At 38.1% G+C, this 24813-nt stretch overlaps 1 protein-coding gene across 1 annotated transcript in view; it reads left to right on the forward strand.

Moving 5' to 3' along the window:
* Positions 1–24813, forward strand: part of celf6 (CUGBP Elav-like family member 6) — a 233279-nt gene that overhangs the window by 169980 nt on the left and 38486 nt on the right. The window contains exons 5-7 of the mRNA XM_087793539.1: positions 5606–5685; positions 21746–21919; positions 23810–23957. Of these exons, the coding sequence (XP_087649665.1) occupies positions 5606–5685; positions 21746–21919; positions 23810–23957 (402 nt within the window). The remainder of the gene's footprint in view (positions 1–5605; positions 5686–21745; positions 21920–23809; positions 23958–24813) is intronic.

Below are 24813 nucleotides of genomic sequence, written 5' to 3' on the forward strand. Positions count from 1 at the left end.
TGGGTCGAGATGAGGGACCTTCACCACTGCGTATGTATTTATGAGAGTCAGGGAGGTCGTTCAACTTGACCCAGAGACAACACAAGGGATAGCACAAACACATTAGTTTTCTGTCCTTCGGATCGCCTTGACCCTGAGATAAAGCAAGGGACACGACAAACACATTAGTTTTCAGTCGTTCGGATCACCTTGACCCTGAGATAAAGCAAGGGATACGACAAACATAATAGTTTTCGGATCTTAGGGTCACCTTGAACCAGAGATAACGCAAGGGATACGACAAACATAGTAGTTTTCGGATCTTAGGGTCACCTTGAACCTGAGATAACGCAAGGGATACGACGAACATAATAGTTTTTAGATCTTAGGGTCACCTTGAACCAGAGATAATGCAAGGGATACGACGAACTTAATAGTTTTTAGATCTTAGGGTCACCTTGAACCAGAGATAACGCAAGGGATACGACAAACATAGTAGTTTTCGGATCTTAGGGTCACCTTGAACCAGAGATAACGCAAGGGATACGACGAACATAATAGTTTTTAGATCTTAGGGTCACCTTGAACCAGAGATAACGCAAGGGATTCGACAAACACATTTGTTTTTAGACCTTTTGAATCACCTTAAACCTGAGATAAAGCAAGGGATACGACGAACATAATAGTTTTTAGATCTTAGGGTCACCTTGAACCAGAGATAATGCAAGGGATACGACGAACTTAATAGTTTTTAGATCTTAGGGTCACCTTGAACCAGAGATAACGCAAGGGATACGACAAACATAATAGTTTTTAGATCTTAGGGTCACCTTGACCCTGAGATAACGCAAGGGATTCGACAAACACGTTTGTTTTTAGACCTTTTGAATCACCTTAAACCTGAGATAGAGCAAGGGATACGAGAAACATAGTAGTTTTTGGATCTTAGTGTCACCTTGAACCAGAGATAAAGCAAGGGATACGACAAACATAATAGTTTTTAGATCTTAGGGTCACCTTGAACCAGAGATAACGCAAGGGATACGACAAACATAATAGTTTTTAGATCTTAGGGTCACCTTGAACCAGAGATAACGCAAGGGATACGACAAACATAATAGTTTTTAGATCTTAGGGTCACCTTGAACCAGAGATAACGCAAGGGATATGACAAACATAATCGTTTTTAGATCTTAGGGTCACCTTGAACCAGAGATAACGCAAGGGATACGACAAACATAATAGTTTTTAGATCTTAGGATCACCTTGAACCAGAGATAACGCAAGGGATACGACGAACTTAATCGTTTTTAGATCTTAGGGTCACCTTGAACCAGAGATAACGCAAGGGATATGACAAACATAATCGTTTTTAGATCTTAGGGTCACCTTGAACCAGAGATAACGCAAGGGATACGACAAACATAATAGTTTTTAGATCTTAGGATCACCTTGACCCTGAGATAACGCAAGGGATTCGACAAACACATTTGTTTTTAGACCTTTTGAATCACCTTAAACCTGAGATAAAGCAAGGGATACGACAAACATAATAGTTTTTAGATCTTAGGGTCACCTTGAACCAGAGATAACGTAAGGGATATTACAAACTTAATCGTTTTTAGATCTAAGGGTCACCTTGAACCAATGATAATGCAAGGGATTCGACAAACACATTTGTTTTTAGACCTTTTGAATCACCTTGACCCTGAGATAACGCAAGGGATTCGACAAACACATTTGTTTTTAGACCTTTTGAATCACCTTGACCCTGAGATAACACAAGGGATACGACAAACCCCTCTTTTTTTAGGCCTTCGGGTCACCTTGACCCTGAGATAACTCACGGGTTAAAATGAATCTAAAATGTTTAAATACTTTCCTGAAATTAGAACCAGATAAAAGCTGTTATCATCTCTGACGCGTTGCTTTGATTGCAAATAGTTTGTCAAACTGGGCAAAGTCCGACAGGTCAGTGGACCTTGGCTGGGCTTCAAATACTCCCTCAGTGTTGTGCCCGTCCATACCAAATGCTTTTGGAACAACAAACCGTCCCGTATCATCTGGACTCCAAAGGTTAAAGGCATTTGTTCTCCACAAAGACACAGTTACAGTCAAGTGGCACACTGATGCGTTTCAGTCGGACGGATGAGAAACCTTTGCCGCCTCTTTTCCCAGAGGCGTGTTCAAGTGAAGCTCGGGGTGCTCGGGAGTGCTCTGACACAATCAAAGGCTTCTTTGGACTTTTTCTCTTTGGCTCTGGAGATCCTGCGCCGCTTTGAGGACCTTTCACAGAACAAAAAAACACACACATGGCCTTTACGACTCGACCCATTACCACACAAAACTTTCCCATATTCTCTTGTGTGGGAAACTAGAAGCTTCAGATACGGGAGGAAAAAAGTCTAGTAGGCGTCCCAATAGTATATATATATACAGAGGAAAAAACATATGAAACATCCTATATCTGCCACTACCTTCGTCATCTTCTTAATCATAAGTAAAGAAAAATACTTTTTAAATAGAAGCTCAAGCATTTTTCTTTGTTTCGTCGCTAACAAAACTTGGTTCAATCTTTCTATTTTTTATTAAATCCAACTCTACAGGTGGTCTTATTATAAAGTACTTTTATTGTGAATAATCTTGGGTAGTTATAACTCCTGCAGGATTATAGTTGGATCGTTTTATTAGACTTAATGATGAGCTACAATGATCTTAAAATTGAAGACAAGAGTTGATGTCCCGAATTACTTTTAAGAAACGAGAACAAAAATAAAAGAATCATCTAAAATGTGCTTTCCTGAATAATTTAAAAGATCGATTTTCACTCAGATGTCATTTGTGTTTCTGGTAATATCTCAATTTAAGACATTTTCCTGGACTTGTCAAGTAAATGTGACTCAAATTAAATATAATCAGACAAAGTTTAATTCTAACTTTAAAGTTTAAACAAATTATGTAATTTTTTCAGTGTACTTTATTTCTTATGCGCATAATGGCTTGAACCCTTGAGCACATTAAAATTGAAGTACTACCATAATACCTCTGCTTATCAACGGATTACTTCATTTAAGAGATTAAATCTACATGTTGATTTTTCAGTCATCACTTAGTTCTTCTGATTTAATTCAAATGTTTATAAATGTCTTTTATTCAAGTTGTTTGTTTACTCGCTACACTATAAAACAAAAGTAGAAACAAAATACTGTGTATAGTCTTTTTACAGAACTAGATCTCACATCATTTCATTTTTATTCATTACATTTTTAACAACAGTCAGCTTTCAAATATTTAAGTAAATTACTAAATGTACTACTGTGAAACCTCTTTATTAAAGATGATGCAATCTAGATCTTCTTCTTTTTAGTTATTGCTAGTAATGGTAACAAAAAACATCTATTTAATGTTTTTTCGGGTTTATTCCAATTTTCTTCTTTATTTTGACTTTGCAAAAATATAATTCAAAATTATTACCCAAATACTGTTTATTCCTTTTTTTTCCAGAAAATAATCTCACATTATTTCCTTTTTAATTATAACATTTAATACAACAGTCAGTTTTAAAATCTTGAACAAAGTAAATACAAGTACTACTGTAATACCTCTTTATTTTTTGACAAGATCAAATCTATACGTTGATTGTCCTTTATTTTTTCATTGTTAGTGATGGTAACGCTTATGGAAACAACTTCCTTCTTTCGGTTGTATTTAAAATGTTTATACATCTATTTTATTTAAGTTATTTTGTTTACTCACTGCACTATAAAAACAAAGTAGAATTATCAAATACTGCTTTTCTCTTGTTTATATTCCAATTTTTCTGAATCCGTTTTTGTCTTTATTTAGACTTTGCAAAGAAATCAAAATCAGAAACCAAATACTGTTTATTCCTTTTTTTTTACAGAACAGAATCTCGCATCATTCCGTTTAAACAATATATAAACAAGTTTAAAATCTTGAACAACAATAAATTGAACTTCTACTACCACTACTGCTGTTGTACTACTGTAGTACTACTGCAATACCTCTGCTCAACAACTGATTCCTTTATTAAATATTTTCCTTTTTAGTCATTGCTTATATTCCAATTTTTCTGAATACATTTTTGTCTTTATTTTGACTTTGCAAAACTATAATTCAAAATTAAAAACGAAATACTGTTTATTCCATTTTACAGGATGGAATCTCACATCATTTCGGTTTTATTTTTAACATTTTAAACGACAGTCGGTTTAAAAAATCTTGAACAAAGTAAAGTACTACTGTAATACCTCTGCTCATCAACTGATTTATGTATTGACAAGATTAAATCTCCTTTTTTTCCTTTATTTCTGATTATACTAACCCTTTAGAAAAAATCGTCCCCAATGTTCTTCTGGGTTTATTGAAACAGCTTTAATTTTTTTGTGGACTACCTAACACTACAAAAGAAAAACCAAAAACTGAGTATACTTTCATTTTACAGAACTGAATCTGGGATCATTTCGTTTTTATTTTTAACATTTTATGCAACAGTCAGGTATATATGAGAGTATATTCCAATGAAGAAGGTGACCCAAAAATACCTCCTGTTTCAGTACCAAAAACAGTCTCCATCTTGATCTTTCCTGAACTCAGTTCAGCCCCGGAGCCTATTTACGTCTCGGAGCGTGAAACAAAGACGACCTCTGAGATGTTCCTGGTCATGGCCAGAACACACAAAAAAAAAATCACCTCAGTATCAGTGTCTGCAATTGAAATTAATCGGCACAACTCCGTCGGGATGGATGAATAAATGTATATGCGAACACGAGTGGAACAGGGATCAGGTGTGACGGGATCTCGGAGGGAAGGCTAGCTCCGGTTACGGAGCGCCGGTGCGACTCGGCACGAGGAAGAGCCGCGGAATTAATTCATGAGTTTGTTAATTAGGTATCTCTTGACTTAACACATGAGCTACCTGAAGGCAGGAATAAGAATAGGACATAACTAATAACGTGTGCAGTCGACTCCGACCATAAAAGGCAGAGAAATAGCTCTTGTTTAATTTAATGGCTTCTGGAAAATTACCATCTTTCAGCTTCACTGTATTTTAGTTCACTACATTTCTCTTTTGGCTCTATTAGTTTAGTGCCTGTCCGTACAGACAAACTTAATCATGTGTTGAGAATATTCAGAGCTCCCAATCTTTCCTATTATCCTCTCCAATCTCTCGTTAATATCATCCCAAATGGAAATGAGGGGGAGCCTGTTGTCTTCCGGGGCGACTTTTTTTTTTTTTTATTCCTGCTTTTTAATATTAACGGCACAACAGATTTGGGACGGCTTTACGAGCAAAGCCTGAGATTTTTATGTGAGCAAAGATTCGGTTTGATGGGCAGATTATGCGTTGCCTTTGTCATCATAATCTCTTTTATGAGTGGCTGCACACAAACCGCCATGTGTAAATATTAAACAGATTATTAATCACAAACAATCCGGATTTTAAAAGACTTGGCGTTCCCGAGTGGAAGGGGGGGGTTTTGGAATTAGGAATCGTGCGAGAGGACAGGATGTTCCGCGTAGCCTGCTTGCTTTCTAAATAATCACACAAATAAACACTTTTAACTCCGAGGCTGACTGTCCTTCTTTGCTCTTTTCTTCTCAGGCTGTGCGTTCGTCAAATTCTCAAGTCACGCAGAAGCACAAGCGGCCATCAACAGCTTGCACGGCGGACAGACCATGCCGGTAAGTAACGGCTTTTGTTAGTCACGGCTTAAGAAATGCTGGCGGAAAAGATGCAACTGACATTGAACCTATCGGGGTGAATGATTCCCGATCGGCTACCTGGGTCTGTGGTGTTCAAAGAAGCCGTAGTTGCGCCTTTTATTTAATGGAAAGTATGTTCTGTTCTTCTTCTCTTCGATGCACTTTCGTAGGTGTTGATTTACTGCCACAGTGTGTTTGTGTCTTCAATGATCTCGATAAAAGTTTAAAGTGATTTCTAAGTATGTTTGCTTAGTTTATTAGTAATAGCTCTTACATTCTGTATCTATACTCTTTCACAATAAAAACTAATAATTATACGTAACTAATAAGTATGTTTGGTCCTTCGTCTGCAGTTAATACAAAACTCAGCGAGAATTCTGACCTGCTCTAGTAGAAGAACTCACATTTATCCAATCCTTAAAACTCTTCACTGGCTGCCAGTTTCTTTTAGGGTCAACTTTAAAATTCTGGTTCTTAACTATTCGTGGTCAGACCTTCCATCACTGATCTGATCCAGACTTACACCCCAGCTCGGGCTCTGAGGTCTGTGGATCAGAATCTACAGTTGGTTCCTGAACACGATTCAGCAAATCCAAAATTAATTTGGAGATTGAAATGTTATTTTCCCAAATTATTCTATTTTTTTAACCAGAAAATTTAAAATGCACCTTTCTTTTTTTATTTGTAAAAATGTACATATATCACCAACACTTTTTACATCAAGATCACCCTAATAAATGAAAAAAAGTTAAATCATAAAGAAAAGTTGCTTCAATCAATCAAAAAAACGTTTTAAAAAAAAGATTTTGATAAAAGAAATGTAATACAAAATATTTTAATGTATAACTTCAACGTTTTTTTTATTTATTGAAAATGTTGTTTTATTTATTAAAGTCAATTACTATTCACCTGTTTTGTATTAAAAATGTATATTTTTAAATTGAATAATAAATAAAGAAAATCGACCTCCATAGTGGAGACGTTTTCAAACATATTTTTAAGATAATCACTCGAGATATACTCTGGTTATATTGTTTGTTTCCACTTCATCAAATAAAGTCCTCTTCAAAAAGTGCCTGGACACCACTGAGCTACTGCATATAGTAAAATAAACAAAGAAACACATCTAATAACAAATAGTTGAGACTATTGAAACATTTTACATGTCCAACAATATGCTCACAAGAAATCTGACTTATTCTTTCAGGCGACACATCCCATAAATTAGTCATAGATTCAGAGATTTTCCGTTCTATTCGGTCCATTTTGTTCATTTAAAGAGACTAAAACTGGAAAAACAAACTTGTCTCCAATTCTCTCGCCTGCGTTCAGGTTTTGCAAGAAGTCAAGTAAGTTTAATGCTGAACTTCCTGACGATATTTTTACCATCACAAGTAAACAGAAGAGTGTCGGCGTCACCTCCTCACACAGCTGCATACTCGGCTTTTACTCAACATTCATGTGTCTCCGCGATACACTTTCAGCTGTGTTTACATTCACACCTTTCTGAAGACGTGTGGCATACGTGTGAACACCTCAGCGTGTCCTCAGGAGACTCTTGGATGGTTTTCAGCGACGAAGGAATTATATTTTCTTTTTCTCAAGAATCTCCAGCTTGATTAAATACATTTGAAGACGTTTCATGAATTGTTTCACATCTTGAAATGTATTGCAAGTGAACAACTATAAAAAAAAAATCTAACTAACTTAAAAAACGATGAACTGAATATTGAAACCTATCTATAAAAGTACATAGCTTGTGACACCTACTTATGCGCATAAACCAAAAAGTTGCTGAACTCTTTTGAATACTGTCAATTCTTAAATATATTTAAAACAGTTAAACACTTTACTAGTTCTTTTTGTGGTATTATGCACTGCACTACTATTTTTTTGAATACCATAGTGTAATAGTGTATTTTTTTATTTATTATTGTTTATGTTAAAGGATTGTTTGGATGGAAATTCTTTAAATTAATAGTTTAAATAATAATATGTTTTTATTATTATAATGGTTGTCTTTTCTTCTCTTTTTGCACTGTACGTTTAATCTAATATGTATTTATGTTCAATCTTTTTCTACATTTACTTGGAACTTGCTTTTGTAAGAATACATATTTCTTTAATATGGCAGTCAGTAAAAACAGATGGATGGTAAAATAATAATATAAATAATAACGATAATAATAATAATAATAATAATAATAATAATAATAATACAATATTAATTTACTTAGTAACCTAATTAACACATTAAAATAAAATATATTTAAAAAAAAAATGCCATTGATGAATCCAGTTAAAATTAAAGAACAACATGACATAAAAGCCTGTCTATGAAAGTACAATTTAAAATAGAGATTTAAAAGAAGCTACAGTCTTGTTTCCTCTGACAGGCTAATGAACAACTAAATCAACGATAAGACAGGGGTATCCAAGTAATTTCCAAGAAGGGCCTCAAATGATGAAGTGAAAACAAGCGAGGGCCCATAAAAGCTCTTGTATTGACCAACTCAACACAAAATGTCGAACTTCTTCATGGAAATAAATACTAATTGAGGAATTATCATCGACACTTAGCATTGCTTTACGATGTGTTCTATTTGACTTGTGTGGCATTAACAGAACGTCTCAGTTTCTAATGAACCTCTCAGGCCACGTTACATCTGCTCAAGGGCCCACACTGACGATTGTTTCACAGAATAAAACTATCTACCAAAAGTAGGTTCAACTCAAAAGTGCTGATCTTGATCTAATAAGTCTTTGTAGGACTATAAAGATAACACTTGGCAAGTTCAACAAACAACAGAAACAGGTTTTCTCAGGCTCTGAAGCGTCAGCTGATAATATATTTAAAATATCCTGCATTCGGGGGTTGAACAAGACCAAAAGCTTAAATTAAAGAATAGATGAAATAAGAAGCATATTTCTGGAAGCAGTGGGCAGCTGGAGCTACAGCACAGCTGGACACACACACACAGAGACGCACCAGGGAACACACACACTCTCTTGGCAGACATTCACACCACCACACTTCACTGGTGCTCTGCAATAAATATTTACAGATGCTTCCTGGCAGGGAGATCGTATCTCACCGCCCAGATGTAATTTATACGATTTTTATGCCACCTCATTTGGCATTTAAGTGACGGAAGAAGTTGTGCGGTGAAGTCGGTATGAGGTTGTGTGGTATTCAGGAGAGCTGCGGCGAAAGTATTGATATTTAAAAATGCATCACAAGTTCAGGTTGTCTGTACAGTTGCTGGAAGTAATACTTGATCTTACCACAGAGGGCAGTGTAGCTTCCCAGGACAGCAGAAATGTCCGAGCAGATATGTTTTAGATGAGGCAGATAGTTTGAATCACAATATCAATGATCCAGTTTACAGTTCTCTCTGGCACCACTTCTATCAGGATTACTGGAGAGATATTGAAGTCTTGCTCATGAGTGATGGATCATGACATCCTTGGATGGATGCAGTAACCTCAGACAGTGAGCAAACATAAATAAATAATGTATAAGAACAGACAAGCTGGACCGCTGGTCCTCCACATTGAGAGACGTTGAGGTGTCCATGCTTCTTCTTGCAATGCCTTCTGGGCTGAATTAGACAGACAGATGGATGGATGGATGGATGGATGAAATGATGGATAGATAGATGATTAAATTGATGATTGGGCGGATGGATGACTAGATGGATGGATTAATTATTGAATGGATGAATAATTGGATGGATGAATAATAAGATGTATTGATGGGTGGATAGATGATTAAATGGATGATTGGGCGGATGGATGACTAGATGGATGGATTAATTATTGGATGGATGAATAATAAGATGGATGGGTGGGTGGGTGGGTGGATGGATGGATGGATGGATGGATGGATGGATGGATGGATGGATGGATGGATGGATGGATGGATGGATGATGGATGGATGGATGGATGGATGAATAATAAGATGGATGGGTGGATGGATGGATGGATGGATGGATGGATGGATGGATGGATGGATGGATGGATGGATGGATGGATGGATGGATGGATGGATGGATGGATGGATGGATGGATGGATGGATGGATGGATGGATGGATGGATGGATGGATGGATGGATGGATGGATGGATGACTAGATGGACGGATTAATTATTGGATGGATGAATAATTGGATGGATGGATGTATGAAGCTCCTCTGCATGTTCTACCAGTCTGTGGTGGCCAGTGTCATGTTCTATGCTGTGGTGTGTTGGGGTGGAAATGTGTCCAAGAGGAGTGTCAACAGGTTGGACAGGTTGATCAGAGGGCTGGCTCTGTGGTTGAAGCTGGACTCACTGGTGACAGTTGCTGAGAGGAGATCATTGGACAAACTACTGTCCATCATGGATGATGACAGTCATCCTCTCAGCACTGTCATCAGTGAGCAGAGAAGCAGAATGAGTGCACGAATGCTCCTACCCAGGTGCAAAACAAATAGACTCAGGGACTCATTCATCCCTTGGGCTATTAAGTTGTACAATTCTGAGTTTGGGGGCAGGAGTGGAGTAAAAGTATCTGGATGTTCTGTTCTATGTTAGTCTTTGTATCCTTTGTCTTTGTTGTTTTTCTTTGACATATGTTCTTTGTCTTTATCTTTAGACGTAGATTGTGTCATCTTCTTTTTCCGCTTATGTTCTTTTTCTTATTTTATTTTTTATGTATTATTTTTTATTGTTTATGAAAAATTGCTGGCTACTGGAAAAAAACAATTTCCCAAAGGAGACCTCCTGAGGGATCAATAAAGTTTTACCTTACCTTACCTTACCATACCTTAATAATTACATGGTTTGATGACTGAATGGATGGATGGATGGATGGATGGATGGATGGATGGATGGATGGATGGATGGATGGATGGATGGATGGATGGATGGATGGATGGATGGATGGATGGATGGATGGATGGATGGATGGATGGATGGATGGATGGATGGATGGATGGATGGATGGATGGATGGATGGATGGATGGATGGATGGATGGATGGATGGATGGATGGATGGATGGATGGATGGATGGATGGATGGATGGATGGATGGATGGATGGATGGATGGATGGATGGATGGTTGAATGATTAGATGGATGGCTAGAAGGATGGATGATGGATGAAGAATTGGATGGATGATCATTGGATGGATGAATGGATTAGATTACCATATCACTCACCATATAAATCCTGTTATCTGTCTATCTCAGATGTTTAAGATTTGGTTATTGCTTGAATCAGGTTTCGATTGTTTTCCTGTAACACAAGGACTAACATGTTCGTGGTGGACTTGATCTGACTTATCTGTCTGTGTTTTCGAATGAAGATTTGAGATTATTTTTACTCCTTTCTTATTCAACCATAGTCAATAAAAAAGAAAGAAGTGACTTGATCAAACTAGTTGATGTTCTGATCAGAAACCTATTTAAGTTCACTATAAAAGCCCGGATATGTATCTTCCCCGACATCCAAACCAGTGACTGAAACATTCCTCTGGTAATTGCCAGTCACCTTGTTCCCAAGCACCGTGCCAGTCGACCACTGAGCCACCTCAGGTTCGCTGCCCGTAAACTGTCCAACGCGACATATGGAGTCCCAAACAGACCCGGGGCAGATCCGCCGCCGTCCAAAAAGTTCATTAGCGAACTCTCCTCTCCTCCATCCCCGCACCTGCTTTCCGACCTTATCTCCGTAAATCCAACTTCCAAAAATATTAATAGGCAAGGTGGCCATTAGTACCCAACTATGGATTCGATACCAATGGGGGATTCGGTTAATTTGGATAATATGACTGCCACATGTCGTCAACAACCCTCTAACAGGAGGCGGGATTGGGAGAGCGGGCCGGGCCAGCTGCAAGGTCTGGATGTGCCTCCAAACAAAGAGTTTGTCTCGCCCTCTTAATGTTCTCTAGGCATCTGTGCTACCTGGCACACCTACACCTGTCATAAATAATACCCACACTAAAATACACTGGCCCAAATTAAAAAGGCCTTAATGAAGCCAGAGGGCAGGGCCACTCCGGCGAGCGGACCAGGTCAAAGTTGTAATTGATGCTCATCACAGATTGCAGGTGTTTCCAAAATTAACTCGGGGGGGGTGATGGAGGGCTAGGAGTGGATCAGCCGCTGAATGGCGGGCGAGGAAAAAGCACAGGTGGCACGACTTCAAATGGCAGATCCAGGGGCAGGCAGACAGGCAGAACCCCGGCAAATTGCAGACTTTGTCATGTACGGTGTCACGGTGTCGCTGACATCCCCCTGTGGAATCTGGCGGGCGCTGACAGCGACATGAGTGTGCATGTGCGTGAAACTATAGCACTGGATTAATGAGAGATAAGATCAAGCCGGCAAGAGCAATGTCATTGTGGCGTCAGACATGAAATTAATGCGGAGATGGCTGGGAGTCCTGTCATGTCATCCTCCGATAGTCTGGTGTTGTGTTTTTTTTTTTTTCTGGTGTGTTGTCGCCGGATGGGTTGATGTGGATGGAAACCAAGACAACATCTTGCTTCGCTAATGAGACTCGGTCCTGCTGGAAAAAAACCTTTGAGGGAGGTTCAGTGCTTCATGTAGTCTGGATACAATTAACAGTTTTTTTTTGAAAAAAAAACAGTTTCTATAATTAAATAAGTGCCACAGTGACAGTGTGAGATTATAACGCTACAAATTACTATGTTTAACTGAAATGAATCCAGTGATCCAATGAAGAATACATACTAGTTAAACTTGTCGATTGGGATTACCAGTTGTTTTTTTTTGGTCCAAAATCTTTCGACCTCCTTTATAAAAGGGGTCTCAAACTCAAGGGGACAAACCTTATCTTAAAAACTCTCATGACTCACTCACATGTTTCAAATGTTGAATCTTCTCTCCAAGACGCAGTTAGTCCCTTATCATGACCATGTTTTGAATTTATTACTTTAAATTCTTCCCAGTCGGAAATCTGTGCGAACGAGAGGTCACGAGAGCGGAGTCCATTATGACCCCCATTTGTTTATACAACGAGTCCCTTGGAGGTAGTAAACTCTGGAATGTATGACGTGCAGTGACCAACCTTGATGTTTGACCAATCACAACAGAGTGGGTATGGTTATGGTAAACACGATTTAATCTCAAGAAAAACTGGGTTTTCAATGGACGGGGCTTAAGATCATCTAATGACAATATTTCAATGAAAAGAGAGTTTTGTCCAAACACACTGATGATAAAATAGAGTCCAACATCTATTTAAGACACACTTAAATGAACACATAAGTTCCTTTTTAAACACCGCCGTCTTTATAAACCTATTGTGATTTTGAGCCAACCCTGGAGTCTGGCCCCCGGAGTTTGACACTTTATCGTGTTTTACCATCTTATTTCCTGACCTGATCCGACTATTCCAAACGGAGTTCAAAGCACCGCGAGGTCGCCTCTACATGGAGAGGGAGGAATGGAGACAGAGATTAGCAGATACATAAGCGAGGAACTCTGGTTTGGTTTGGCCCGGAGAAGAAAGAGACAAGATACAGGTTTATTTTTTACAGGTGTTGACGATTGTCCACTTCTTCAATGAGTTCAGTTCACTGTGTGGTCAATAGATGATGGGAGAAGGTAGAGATGATTGGATCTCGGTGTTCCCATCTGGTTTTAGGAAGATTTTGAATGTATCTTCATTCCCTTGTATCTATAACAGTCACTGTTTTCTTTATTAAATCTAAAATAAACTGAGTTAACTATTGAAGGGTTGATGAGGCCTTGTGGAACAGATGATAAGGTATCATGATCCAATGTCTTCATTTTGGAAAGGCCACTAGATGGCACTACTGATTCAAAGAAACCTGGGATCATTTTAAAATGAGAGTGCCATTTAGTGGACTTTGACAGTGAAGACACTGTATCATGACACCTCTGTTTCATAAGGCTTCATTGATCGACGTCATTGTGAAAAGCCAACACATACTGTCAATTGGAGGGTCGACAAATAGTCAACTCACTAATTTAAACAACTTACTAGGAATATCACAGGAGGTTCTCTCTTTTTAGGACCATTCTTTGTCTCAAGAGTGGATCGATTATCTTAGCTGGATTGTAGGGATGTATATCTTCACCACTAATGCAGATTCCATACGCATCTCGATACACTGTGATACACTGACATCCACTGACGATACGAAGGGAACGGTTCTCTTGACGATACGATGAGATGCTATCATATGCTCATCATATACTAATTATAAAAGTTGGGTTGATATTGGTTATTTAAAGTAGCGGTCAACTTTTTTTTTTTACCCAAGACTTGTTGTTCATCTCCATGCTTTCGTAGCAGGTCAACTAACACCAGTTGCAACAGAACTTATGGGAAAGCAATAATTGTCCAACCTAATTTATTAATGCTGCACACAGAACTGGCACCTCCCATGATGCATAGCACTCCCTCACCAATAGCGAAAGCTGATTGGTCGCTACAATGCTTATAAGGCTGCCGTCCATTGGGATCGCCAGAAAATTGTACAAATATTTAGATGTTTGTGTCTGTGAGCCACGCAAGTCTGTCAACAAATATGTCAATCATATTTAAATGAAACAGAACCAGTAATTTTATTCTCAATAATCAGAAAAAAAATTGAAAATATTAATTTAAATTGCATTCATTTACATGAATAACACACACATGCCTTCAGCAGCTCGTGGCCCGGTACTGAATGACCCACGGACCGGAACCGGTCTGCGGCCTGTTGGTTGGGGACCCCATAAGGGTTCAAGAATATCATAGTCTAGTTAGCTTTCTTACCATGTCAAGTTGACCTGCACGCTGGAAATAAAAGATTAACCAAAAAATATGTCTTTTCAAGATCATCAAATTTCTCGTCGCTCGTTCATCCATCTTCGATTCAAGTTTGTTGTCTCGTAACTTCCACGTCAGTGCCTCGGAAATGTATGTTGCCATTGCACTTGCTGATGCAAAAAGGCTAGAGCGGATGCGTCGTGAATTTACACGCAAATTAAATCCGATGCACCTTGAAGCTACCGATGAAGCCGCATCTTACATGTTCGTATCAACGCACCGATGCAAACCGGTGAATCTTGACATCCCTACTGGATAAATGTTTATATTTTATGGTAGATTCCCTCTGCAGATCCAAACCCAGTCAAATGATTCCATCCGACCAATTTAAAGTTTAGTTTTCAGTTTCTGAACGTGGACGGTGAACAGGGAAGTTCAGTCCTTCAACCAAAACAACAACAGATGAGTGCTAAGTCCAGATAAGCTTTGGCTTTCCACGCTTGAGATGGACACGTGTTTGCGGTTGTTAATTTGAATTTTTCCCAACACTGAGCTGTAAGCTCTCAAGGTGGGAAAAAAAAAGAGTGTTTACCTGTTGCACTTAACTCCAGTGTTTCTGGTAATGCCGAGATAAAGGCACAAATCCATTCCACCAGTGTAGTTGAGGTCTAATCCCTCAATTACCATTGTGTTGCTTTCAATCTAGACATATTGTGCACGTAAACAAAATCCAATATTGGAGACTTGTGCCAGTCAAGTGTGTTCTTTAAGAAATTAGATTAGTTTTTGAACCTGTGACAAATTCCTTAGTTGTACCTGTCAAATGTGAAGGCTCCCTGTTGGCCCTTATCAAATTCAGCGAATTCATTTTCTCTCTGGGGAGAAGCGTCTGGCTGCTGGAGGTTATTATTCTGTTTGTTTGTCAGCTTGCGATTTTCTTTGCTTTGCATCCATTTCCTGTCGAAAGCTGCCACCTGTACCTTCACATGCCGGGCTGGTATTACTCTGTGATCCAGGAAGAGGGAATATATTTCTGATTAGGTCTTGGATGGAGTCTGGTGACAGCAAATAAGAGAATGCCGAGAGTGTTTCTTCTTCAGAGAAGATTGGAATTCTAGCATAGCACACGGACTCATATGTTAATAGCATCTGCAGTGGTGTCAACAAAGATTTCAAAAATCCACCCACCTTTCGTTTGAAATGACTCAGACTTTATTTTATCTGAATAGAAATAAAGTTGCTTCAATTTGAACTTTTATACCTAAAGAATAGGATGTTACAGATGGTCTCGTATCAAACAACATTATAACATGCACCAATTCTAATTAGAAAATCTCTGAGGTATGTTTTATAAAAATAAAAAAACAGCATACAATTAAATAAATAAAACAAATTTTCATTCCAAACACATTTTTTTGTATGACAGAAAAAAAAACCTACGTCCTTCTACACCACTAAGCAACCCAGAGTTTTCAAGTATATATAAAGCATTTTTTTTATTTTCTTTCTTTCTTTTTTTTTAAGAAGATATACTGTAGATGTATATTCCTAACCATGGGGGCCATATCTGGCCCGCCAAGTAATACATTTGGCACATGAGTTATGAAAAAAGCTGGTTAATACAGATTAATCTTCACGTTGATATAATGACCTATGGAAATGTAAGTCTTTAAGATAAGATAAGAAACAGACACAGTCAGCTTATATAAAGAAACTTCCAAAAACGTCAAATATTTAAACATAATATCACAATGATACTTATATTTCATCTTAAGAGAGTACTTTGGCCCCTGAATTGGAGGGGATCAAGATTTTGCTCACTTATGTGATTGAGTTTTTAATTTTAAATACTCATTAAAACACTCAATACAGATGTTAGCAACAACACAATGTAATACTACAGAGTAGTGCTTGGGCTTCTTCACCAAATAACAAATATTTCCTTTCTTGTTTAAAATTGTATTTATATTTAGCTTTCAGAAAAGCGTTTTTTTTGTTGTAAAAAAGTATTCACTAAATAATATGGATTTTCTCTAGTCAATTTCCACATCTTGGAAATGCTTTTACAGAAAGTTGTTTTATGATTGGATGAAACTTTGCCAATTTGTTTTTTTTGGCAGTGACTGTCAATCAAGTCAACCACGCCCCATTTTATACAACTTCAATGAAACTTTTAAACAAAAAGAACATTTTTAAAGTAAATTGAGTTCTGATACCAGGCTGTGAATATGAATTTTTGTTGAAGTTTTGGCTGGATGTGTACGTGACTTCCGGGTCCCCAGCCTCAAGTGGACACTCCATGAACTGCAGCTTTATTCACTTCAGCATTGGCTTCAATCTTTTAAAATAATATTTTGTCCCTTGGATAATAAGGGGCCTTGTTTTCTTGTTTTTCTTTCTGCACAACGAGTCCCTTAGATGTGGACACTCCCAGGATTGATGACGTGCGGTGACATTTATCAATGTTTAACAAATCACAGCAGAGAGGGCGTGGTTATGGTAAACAAGATTTAATCTCCAAAAAAACAAAGTGTTTTCGTTTTCTTATCATCTATCTTATGTCAATATTTAAATTAAAAGACAGTTTCGTACAAACAGATCATACTGACGAGTACAATAGAGTCCAACGTCAATTTAAGACACACTTACATCAATATATTTGTTAAACTTTAATGAATTATTTCGTACTTGTCTCGTCACCTCCAGTTGTCGGGGACCACAGACCTGGTGAAACCTACAAACATTTCTAGACACCACTTCCTTCGTCAGGACAATGGAAGCCAGGATCCTGAAGGCACAGAGTAAAAGGAAAAAAAAAAAGGGAAGAGAAAAATAAATGAGTTGTAGAGCAGCCAGGAGCCGACCGGGTCCTCCTCCTCCCGTGTCGCCGTCTCGAGCCCAGCTCTCCGCCGGGAATAGACAGCCCGGGCCAGACTTGCCTGGAGTCACGGTGCAGCGAGTACAGGCAGCCTCAGGCTTTGGCGGGGGCCCCCGTAGTCACAATTCATTCTTCACGAGCTATTAAATGAATGTAGGAATACACAGATACACAAGGCAGTAAATGAATGTGATCTAAATGCCAGACGCCTTCGCTGTGGGCAAGCTGGAGCAACAACGCTGCAGGATGATGTTTGCTCAGTGCCAGCCTCATTAAATTCCTCAACCCAGTCTCTGCAACTGGCCCGGGAAGTTGAAGGAGCCGAAAAAGGTCAGGAAGTGGAATAAAATGAAGTTAGAGAGTGTGTGTGTGTGTGTGCGTGTGTGTGTGTGTGGGGGGGTGGGGGGGGGACTTCAGTTATTGCTGCCACGTATTGATTCAGCTAATTGAAATGGCATCGAGGGAGAGGCAGCAGATGGGTCTCTTCTTCTGGCCTGAGGTGGGCTTCTGGCTGGCTAAGATAGGATCCCATCTGAGACACAGTATCCGCGGGGTCCATGCTGATGCCTCCCCTCATTCCCCGGCTCGGTCTCTCGGTTATCGGGCGCCACCACGCACTCTTGGTGGTTGTAATAGTGCACACTTAGGATCGTGGAGAAACTTGTACGAGCTACTCGACAAGGAAAAACTAAAAAAGGTACTCGAAAAACTTGAGGATGAAATCATGGACCTTTTTTTGTTTCGCGACGTAGAAAGTAATATTTGGGATTCCCAGCTGTCTTGTCGTAGGACAGATGTTTTCGGCTGGAGGAGAAAACCGAGGTGTTCCTTGCCAGAAAAAGAACCAATGTCAGCCATTTTGTTTTAAACTTTTTTCCTTCTGTAAATATAGAATTTAAACATATTTCTGTAAACATTTAAAGATGTACTTCTGTTGATGGTCCCATTATACTTTTTGGAACTTTGACTTGTAAAAATAACAAAAAAATGTCTTACACATAATTTATTTAATAAATTATTATTATTTTTTCCTTTGAAAATGCAGCTATTGAACTCATTTTTAAAAGATGTTGCTTTACTGCCCGTAACACTAGTGCCAAATACTATTGTGACTGTACGACTCAAGCAAAACAGTTTATTCTACTAGTTTCTCGCAATATTATCTTATTTTCCAAAGTTAAATGTTCTTTCTCGCCATAAGAGAACATACTGGGAGTTATTTATCTTTAATAAAATATAATAATAATTCAGATTATGCATGCTCTTTGTTACTGAATAGTGACAAAACCTTTTTCTATTTGTTATATTATCTGTAATTTTTTCCCCATTATTTTCCTTTTGACATTTTTTTCTTCTTTGCAACCAAGAATTACTTTACTTACAACTGCCATTAAAAGGCATAGACTAGTGCCCACTGTAACTTGACAATAAGACTCAAACCAAAAAGCTAATAAAAATAATCTAAAATAATATTTAATTCTACACAACAACGTTTTCATAGTTTTTAACTTGTTACTGAAAAGTTGCTTCTTTTTTTTTTCAGATTATTAATGATGTCATCATTATACATTTTTGTATTTTTTTCACTCTGAAAATGCAGAATTTTAACTTTTTTTTATTTTATTTATAAAAGTCCAATCAGGATAATGAAAAGTCTCTTGCTTTTGACTTTGAAAAATAGATTTATTTGCACTGACAACTGCTGATAAATAGCACAAACTAGACTTTAAATAGCTATTCAGAAGCGTTTTTTTTTTTCCTTATTTTGATTCTATCAATCCACCTCCTGCCTAATCTTTACTGGTGGTTAAAAAAAAAAAAATCAAAGTTAAATTTGCTCTGGCGCTGTCGGGATGCGGCGTTCTCAGAATGACAAATCCAAGTTGTGATTTTTAAAGTCTTTTTTTTTTTTCTCCCCTTTTGTCTTTGCTTTTTATGATCCGACTAATCATATCCAGACTGGCCCCTGGCTGCCCGTGTCCTTCTGTCCCAGTCTCTCCCAGCATGCATTGCCTTTAATTAAATCTGATCCCGTCTTCTTGACAGTGGTCTATTTCCGAAACCGGCGATCGTCTATCCCGCCGTCACTCGCCGAACCAACATGTCGCATGAGCAACAGTGTCCGGTCTCTGTCCGTCCGGTGATTTAATTGGATGCAAAGGCAGGAGCCCGGGCATCAATAAGGAAGTACATCAGCTATAAGGCCGAGCCATTAGTCGATACTCTGCCCTCCTCGTGCCAAAGGCTTTTGTCAGACCTCATTACGAAGCGCTGTGTGTGGCGCGGCTTCACCACTGGGAACACTGGGAGTCCCGCGGGAACGTGGCGGAGATCAGAGTTCACGCTCCGAGTGTAGAGCGGTGGAAAGTTCACACATATCACTCACCATTGTTTTAATGAGACCGAAGGTCCACAAACGAGAAGCCCCCCCCCCCTCCCCCCTGAAATTTGATCCGACATTTTGAACTCCTCACATCGATGCTGTTCTTGAGTCGTCAACGCAGTGTTTGAAAACAAGATCACAACCTCCTAAAATACCTCGGCTCGTCCAGTTCTCACCGGATCCTTCCGAGACAAATCTGGGCAAAAATCTGTTCGTTTCCTGTTGGATTTTGTAAAAACTAACTTTCTCTCTCCGAGAGTGGACTTTGTGTTTGGATTTGCAAACAACTGTGAAACAAGTTATCGTTGTCACTTTATAGTGCGTGTTTTCCAATTTAAATTTTCAATTCATTGTCTACAGCAGGGGTGTCAAACTAAGTGCTGAAATCTTTAAGCACTCGGGCCAAAAAACAAAGTATATTTACAAAACGGTGTCTAACCGGTGTGTGTCAAATTCACATCAAATTCCAGTCTGTCACCTTCAATTTTACTTTATCACAAGTCTCCCTTAACTTGTCTTAAACACTGGCATCTTTATAGGTCAACATTGTTGAGGTTTGGACTAGAGCTGGACCCGAGTGCAGATGCAAACAACCAAAAAACAGACAAAAATGGAATGAATCCAAAAAAGGTTTAATCACAATAGTTAAAAAAAAGGGCAAGTCTGAACAACACAAGTTGACTGGGAACAAAAACTCAAGGAGACTGAAAAAACAAAGGGAGCGTTGATTAGCAGAAAAAACACATACACTGGATAAAATGTCAAAAAAGTAGGCTCAGGCACAAGTAGGAGAAAAATACTAAGGACAAAAAAAAATTGAATCCACAGAGAGAGAATAGAGAACCTACATTCCAGTGATGAGTGGGGAGTGACAATTATAATCTGGCGCCTGTTTCTGCAGGAGAGGTGGCTTCAAGCTCTACTGCCGTGGTGGTGATGCGTGACGAGCTGCAGCTGCTCTCAGAGCAACAGGCGCCGTGAAACATGGAAAGGATGAACAAAAGTTTCAAAATAAAATTAGACATGACAAAAATATCTCCATTAACAATTATATACTTTGATTTTGAGCTCACCATTTGTAAGTGTACTTGCTGGGCCGGATATTTAGAAGACTTTTTGGTTAAGGTGAAATTCTTAATTTCTTATTGTACGCAACTTGAGTTTGTTTTAATATTGTTTGTGAACAGAATACCTCAAGTAAAATGAATTGAGTGACAAAATGTGTTTTAAAGATTTTCAACAGTCTTAGGTTTTCAATACAGGTACAGATACTGATATCTTTACAAACTAGTTCCTGAACGATACTATTTTCTTTTTTATACCACTTTTATAATATCAATTTTAACAAAAAAAAATTGACATTACACATAGTTTTTTCAGCTTTGGTAGATTTCCACTGATGAAAAAATGAATTCCAGTGCAAAAAATACTTGCTTTAAAAATCCAGTTTTGTACACGCAAGAATACCAAAGCTTTTCACTTGTATGGCTTCTCACTGCTGCTGCTCAGGAAGCTAGCTACGTTACTAACTAGTGAAATAACTGAACATTCAACCATCTCAAACACACCACTTTTTCTTTCTCTTCCTGTTTACCTCTTGTGAAATTACCTCCTTGGCAGAGGTATTCACTTTCTTAGCGCTTTCCTATTTCAAAGTTTTTCATGTCGGTTATATCTTAGATATTTATTTGTTATTTCATTTTGTTAATAAAGGCAGAATAATAAGTCATTATGATTAAAGTATGTCAAATATACATACAGTTTGTGGAAATGTATAATTTTATTTGCAATTTATACAGAAGAACAAGTAAAAGTTTTACTTTCCAAGCATTTCCCTAAAAGTTTTTGCACGCTTAACGCGGTTTAATGTTCTTAACCATTGGGCCGATGAAAATAAATATGTAGATGAGAACGCTCCACATATGGGCAGGAATGGAAATGTCGTCGCAGCCTCTGACCTGGTCCATGTTCGTGTCCCCCCCCCAGGGCGCTTCCTCCAGCCTGGTGGTCAAGTTCGCCGACACGGATAAGGAGAGGACCCTGCGCAGGATGCACCAGATGGCGGGTCAGCTCGGGATCTTCAGTCCCATGACCATCCAGTTTGGGGCCTATGGCGCCTACTCTCACGCTGTAAGTCTCAGCCCGGCGGGGGAGGAGACGGTGAGCTTTAAAAGAGAAAACTGTTGTCATGTGAAGGTTGGAGCTTTTTCTTTCCTGTACGCATGTGATCCCCGATGTCAGGGCGATTGACGGACGCTTTTACATGTGCACTGCTGTCGTTTATTAGCTTTGACTTCAACTAAAGATACATTTATTAATGGTAAAAGAAAAAAAAAAAACTTGTACACGGTTAATTTAAGAGCTGATATTCAGACGTTTTCAATGTATTTTTTTAATAACTAAAAAAAAAGGTATAACATTTAACTGACAAAAAAAGACCTTTTGGGAATTCCATGTTAATCACATGATCCACAAAGGAGTTACAAGTTAATACCATTGTTTGAAAAATTAACACTAATAATTTCTCCATAACTATAGATTAAAACAGAAAGAAATGTTTTTTTCCACGTGATGATTTATTTTTCTCTTCTTGCAAATGAAACACATTAAATGAAAACATCTGCTTGAAACTTGAAACAGACTCCATGTAATCTCGGAAATCATATTTTTGATTAAAATTAAAACCAACTTTCTTTTAATAAATCATGTTTAAATTCAGCCTCAGTTTCCTCCTCAGGGTCTAACGACTGTTTTCTTTTTATTATTTTACACAAATTCGTCTTAAAACTGTCATTGACACCTACAATGATTTAAATTTGAATAATTTTCCAGGGGAAGTTCAATGTTTAACACTTTTTAGATCAATTTTCAAGTAGATTTTAAGAAGATTTTGAAAATCGAAATAATTAAAAATATATTTCTGATTCTGAGGTTGTCAAGATGTTTAAGATTGTTCATAGCAACCAACAAACAACTCAAGTAAATGATGTTTATATAGATAATCAAATATGTATAAACCCAAAAACAAAACATTTCAAAAAGTTCCCTCATCACAATTTTTGATAATTATTTATAGCAACCCAAAAACTATGCAGAAGAAACAATATAAACTTAACTTATTGCAACAGTTACATGGAAGTTGGCTTGTTTAAGAGGTATATTTTTTCATTTTTTTGTATTGCTTACTCTTAATGACACATGCCAGCAGTTAGTGGAAATACAGTATGTGATGAATCCTTCAAAACCTTCCTGGTTCCAGATGGAACTCAATCAAATTCTAATTGTACCATCAACACGTTTGCGAGATAAAAGACTTATATCGAACCATCCCTAAAGCTGTTTCTATAATAGCAACGTGTACATATAAAACCGGACTGAATGAGGTTGTGTCCTTTTGTGTGTGTCAGTATTTGTACATGAAAGTGTGTTCAAAACCCGCAGGATGTTGAGCATGTTCTGCAACCGTGACTTCTGTTCCGTCTAAAGACCTGAGTGATGGAACCCAGCATGAACCATGTCGTCATTTGTGTCATTGATTATTAAAACGGCAGCGTTTCCGTGTCACAAGCTTCCACTTCACCGAAGCCACAAGTTCATACCCCCGACTGCGAAAAGTAAACTGCCGCTCCGGAGTTCGCCTCTTTCATCCGCGCCACTCGAAACAAACGTCATTACCTTCCCTTCCTTCGCCACCATTTCATATTCGCACATGAAAGTCACAGCCCGAGTTAGTGAGATTTTGCACTCGCGCACACGCTAACAACTCGCCCTGACAGGTGAGAATCGCCCACTCACGCATCTTCCCTCTTTTTTTTTTTCTCCCTCTCACTTCTAAACATAGAGCATCTATACATCCCTGCATGTCTTTCAACTCGTGTCGGTTTAATGAGTCCACAACAGAAGCCGCTGCAGGGAAACATGTCGGAGAACAAGTAAACAAAGATGTGAGAGTCAACATCCGGCTGCTTTTTTAAACCTTTTTTTTTTTTCCTCTCTTTTTTGTTCTGCTCTCCGCCCTCTTCTCTGGCCCGCCTCGCTCTGATCCTACAGCAGATGATGCAACAGCAAGCGGCACTGATGGCGGCGACACAAGGATCCTACCTGAACCCCATGGCCGCCATAGCCGCAGCGCAGATGCAGCAAATGGCAGCTTTCAATGTCAACGGTCTGGTGGCTACTCCCATGACACCCTCCTCAGGTGGGCTCCCGATGTAGAAGTTAAAACATCTGATGAAAGTAGACTCAACTTATTATGGCTTTTATTTTTTTGTTTTCTAAATCAAAACACATTTTTAAAGATATTCTGGGAACATGAATTATTAGTGAAATGTTTCTACGGAAATACAATCAGAAAAAAATATTGTTGTTTCATTATATTTAGTCATTAATATTAAGAAAAACAACATTGTGTTATATGAAAATGTAATCGTCACTGTTTGAAAATGTTTTATTAAATAATCGATGTGCTAATTAAACAAATTAAAAGTAGAAGACTCAAAATGTAACCTGAAGTTTTCCAGTTGTTAGCAATCCTTTATAGCAACCCCAAAACAATATGGAATAACAAATAAAAACTGATTTGGTAGTTACATTTCTTTAGTAATCCAGCAAAACAATCGTTTTTTATTGTCAGTTGAAAAAGGCTCATGGCTGCGGTTAGAAGCCATTCAAGTGAGTGACGAATCCTTCAAAACCTTCCTGGATCCAGATGAAACTCAGAAAAATCATGTATAATATTTTTTTGCAATACATTGTTTTTTAAGATAACATATAATAAAAACTATACATATTTAATGTAAGAAATATATTTTTCAATTAACTATGTGTCAGTTATAGTGTTCATAAAAAAAACAAAATGTAGGTCAAAATATTCACCCAAAAATTACGAAATTCTGAGGTTTTCAAAGTGTTGGCGCTCCTTTAGCAACCCTAAAACCATGTGGCTTAAATGTTACTAACTAAGTTTTTTGCCACAGTCACAAGTCACATGAAAGTTCAATAGGTTCGAGCAGAAGTTATGTGACAAATCCACCAAAACCTTCCTTGATCCAGAT

This window comes from Callionymus lyra, chromosome 6, assembly GCF_982586985.1.
Source record: "Callionymus lyra chromosome 6, fCalLyr1.hap1.1, whole genome shotgun sequence".
NCBI classification, from domain to species: Eukaryota; Metazoa; Chordata; class Actinopteri; order Syngnathiformes; family Callionymidae; genus Callionymus; species Callionymus lyra.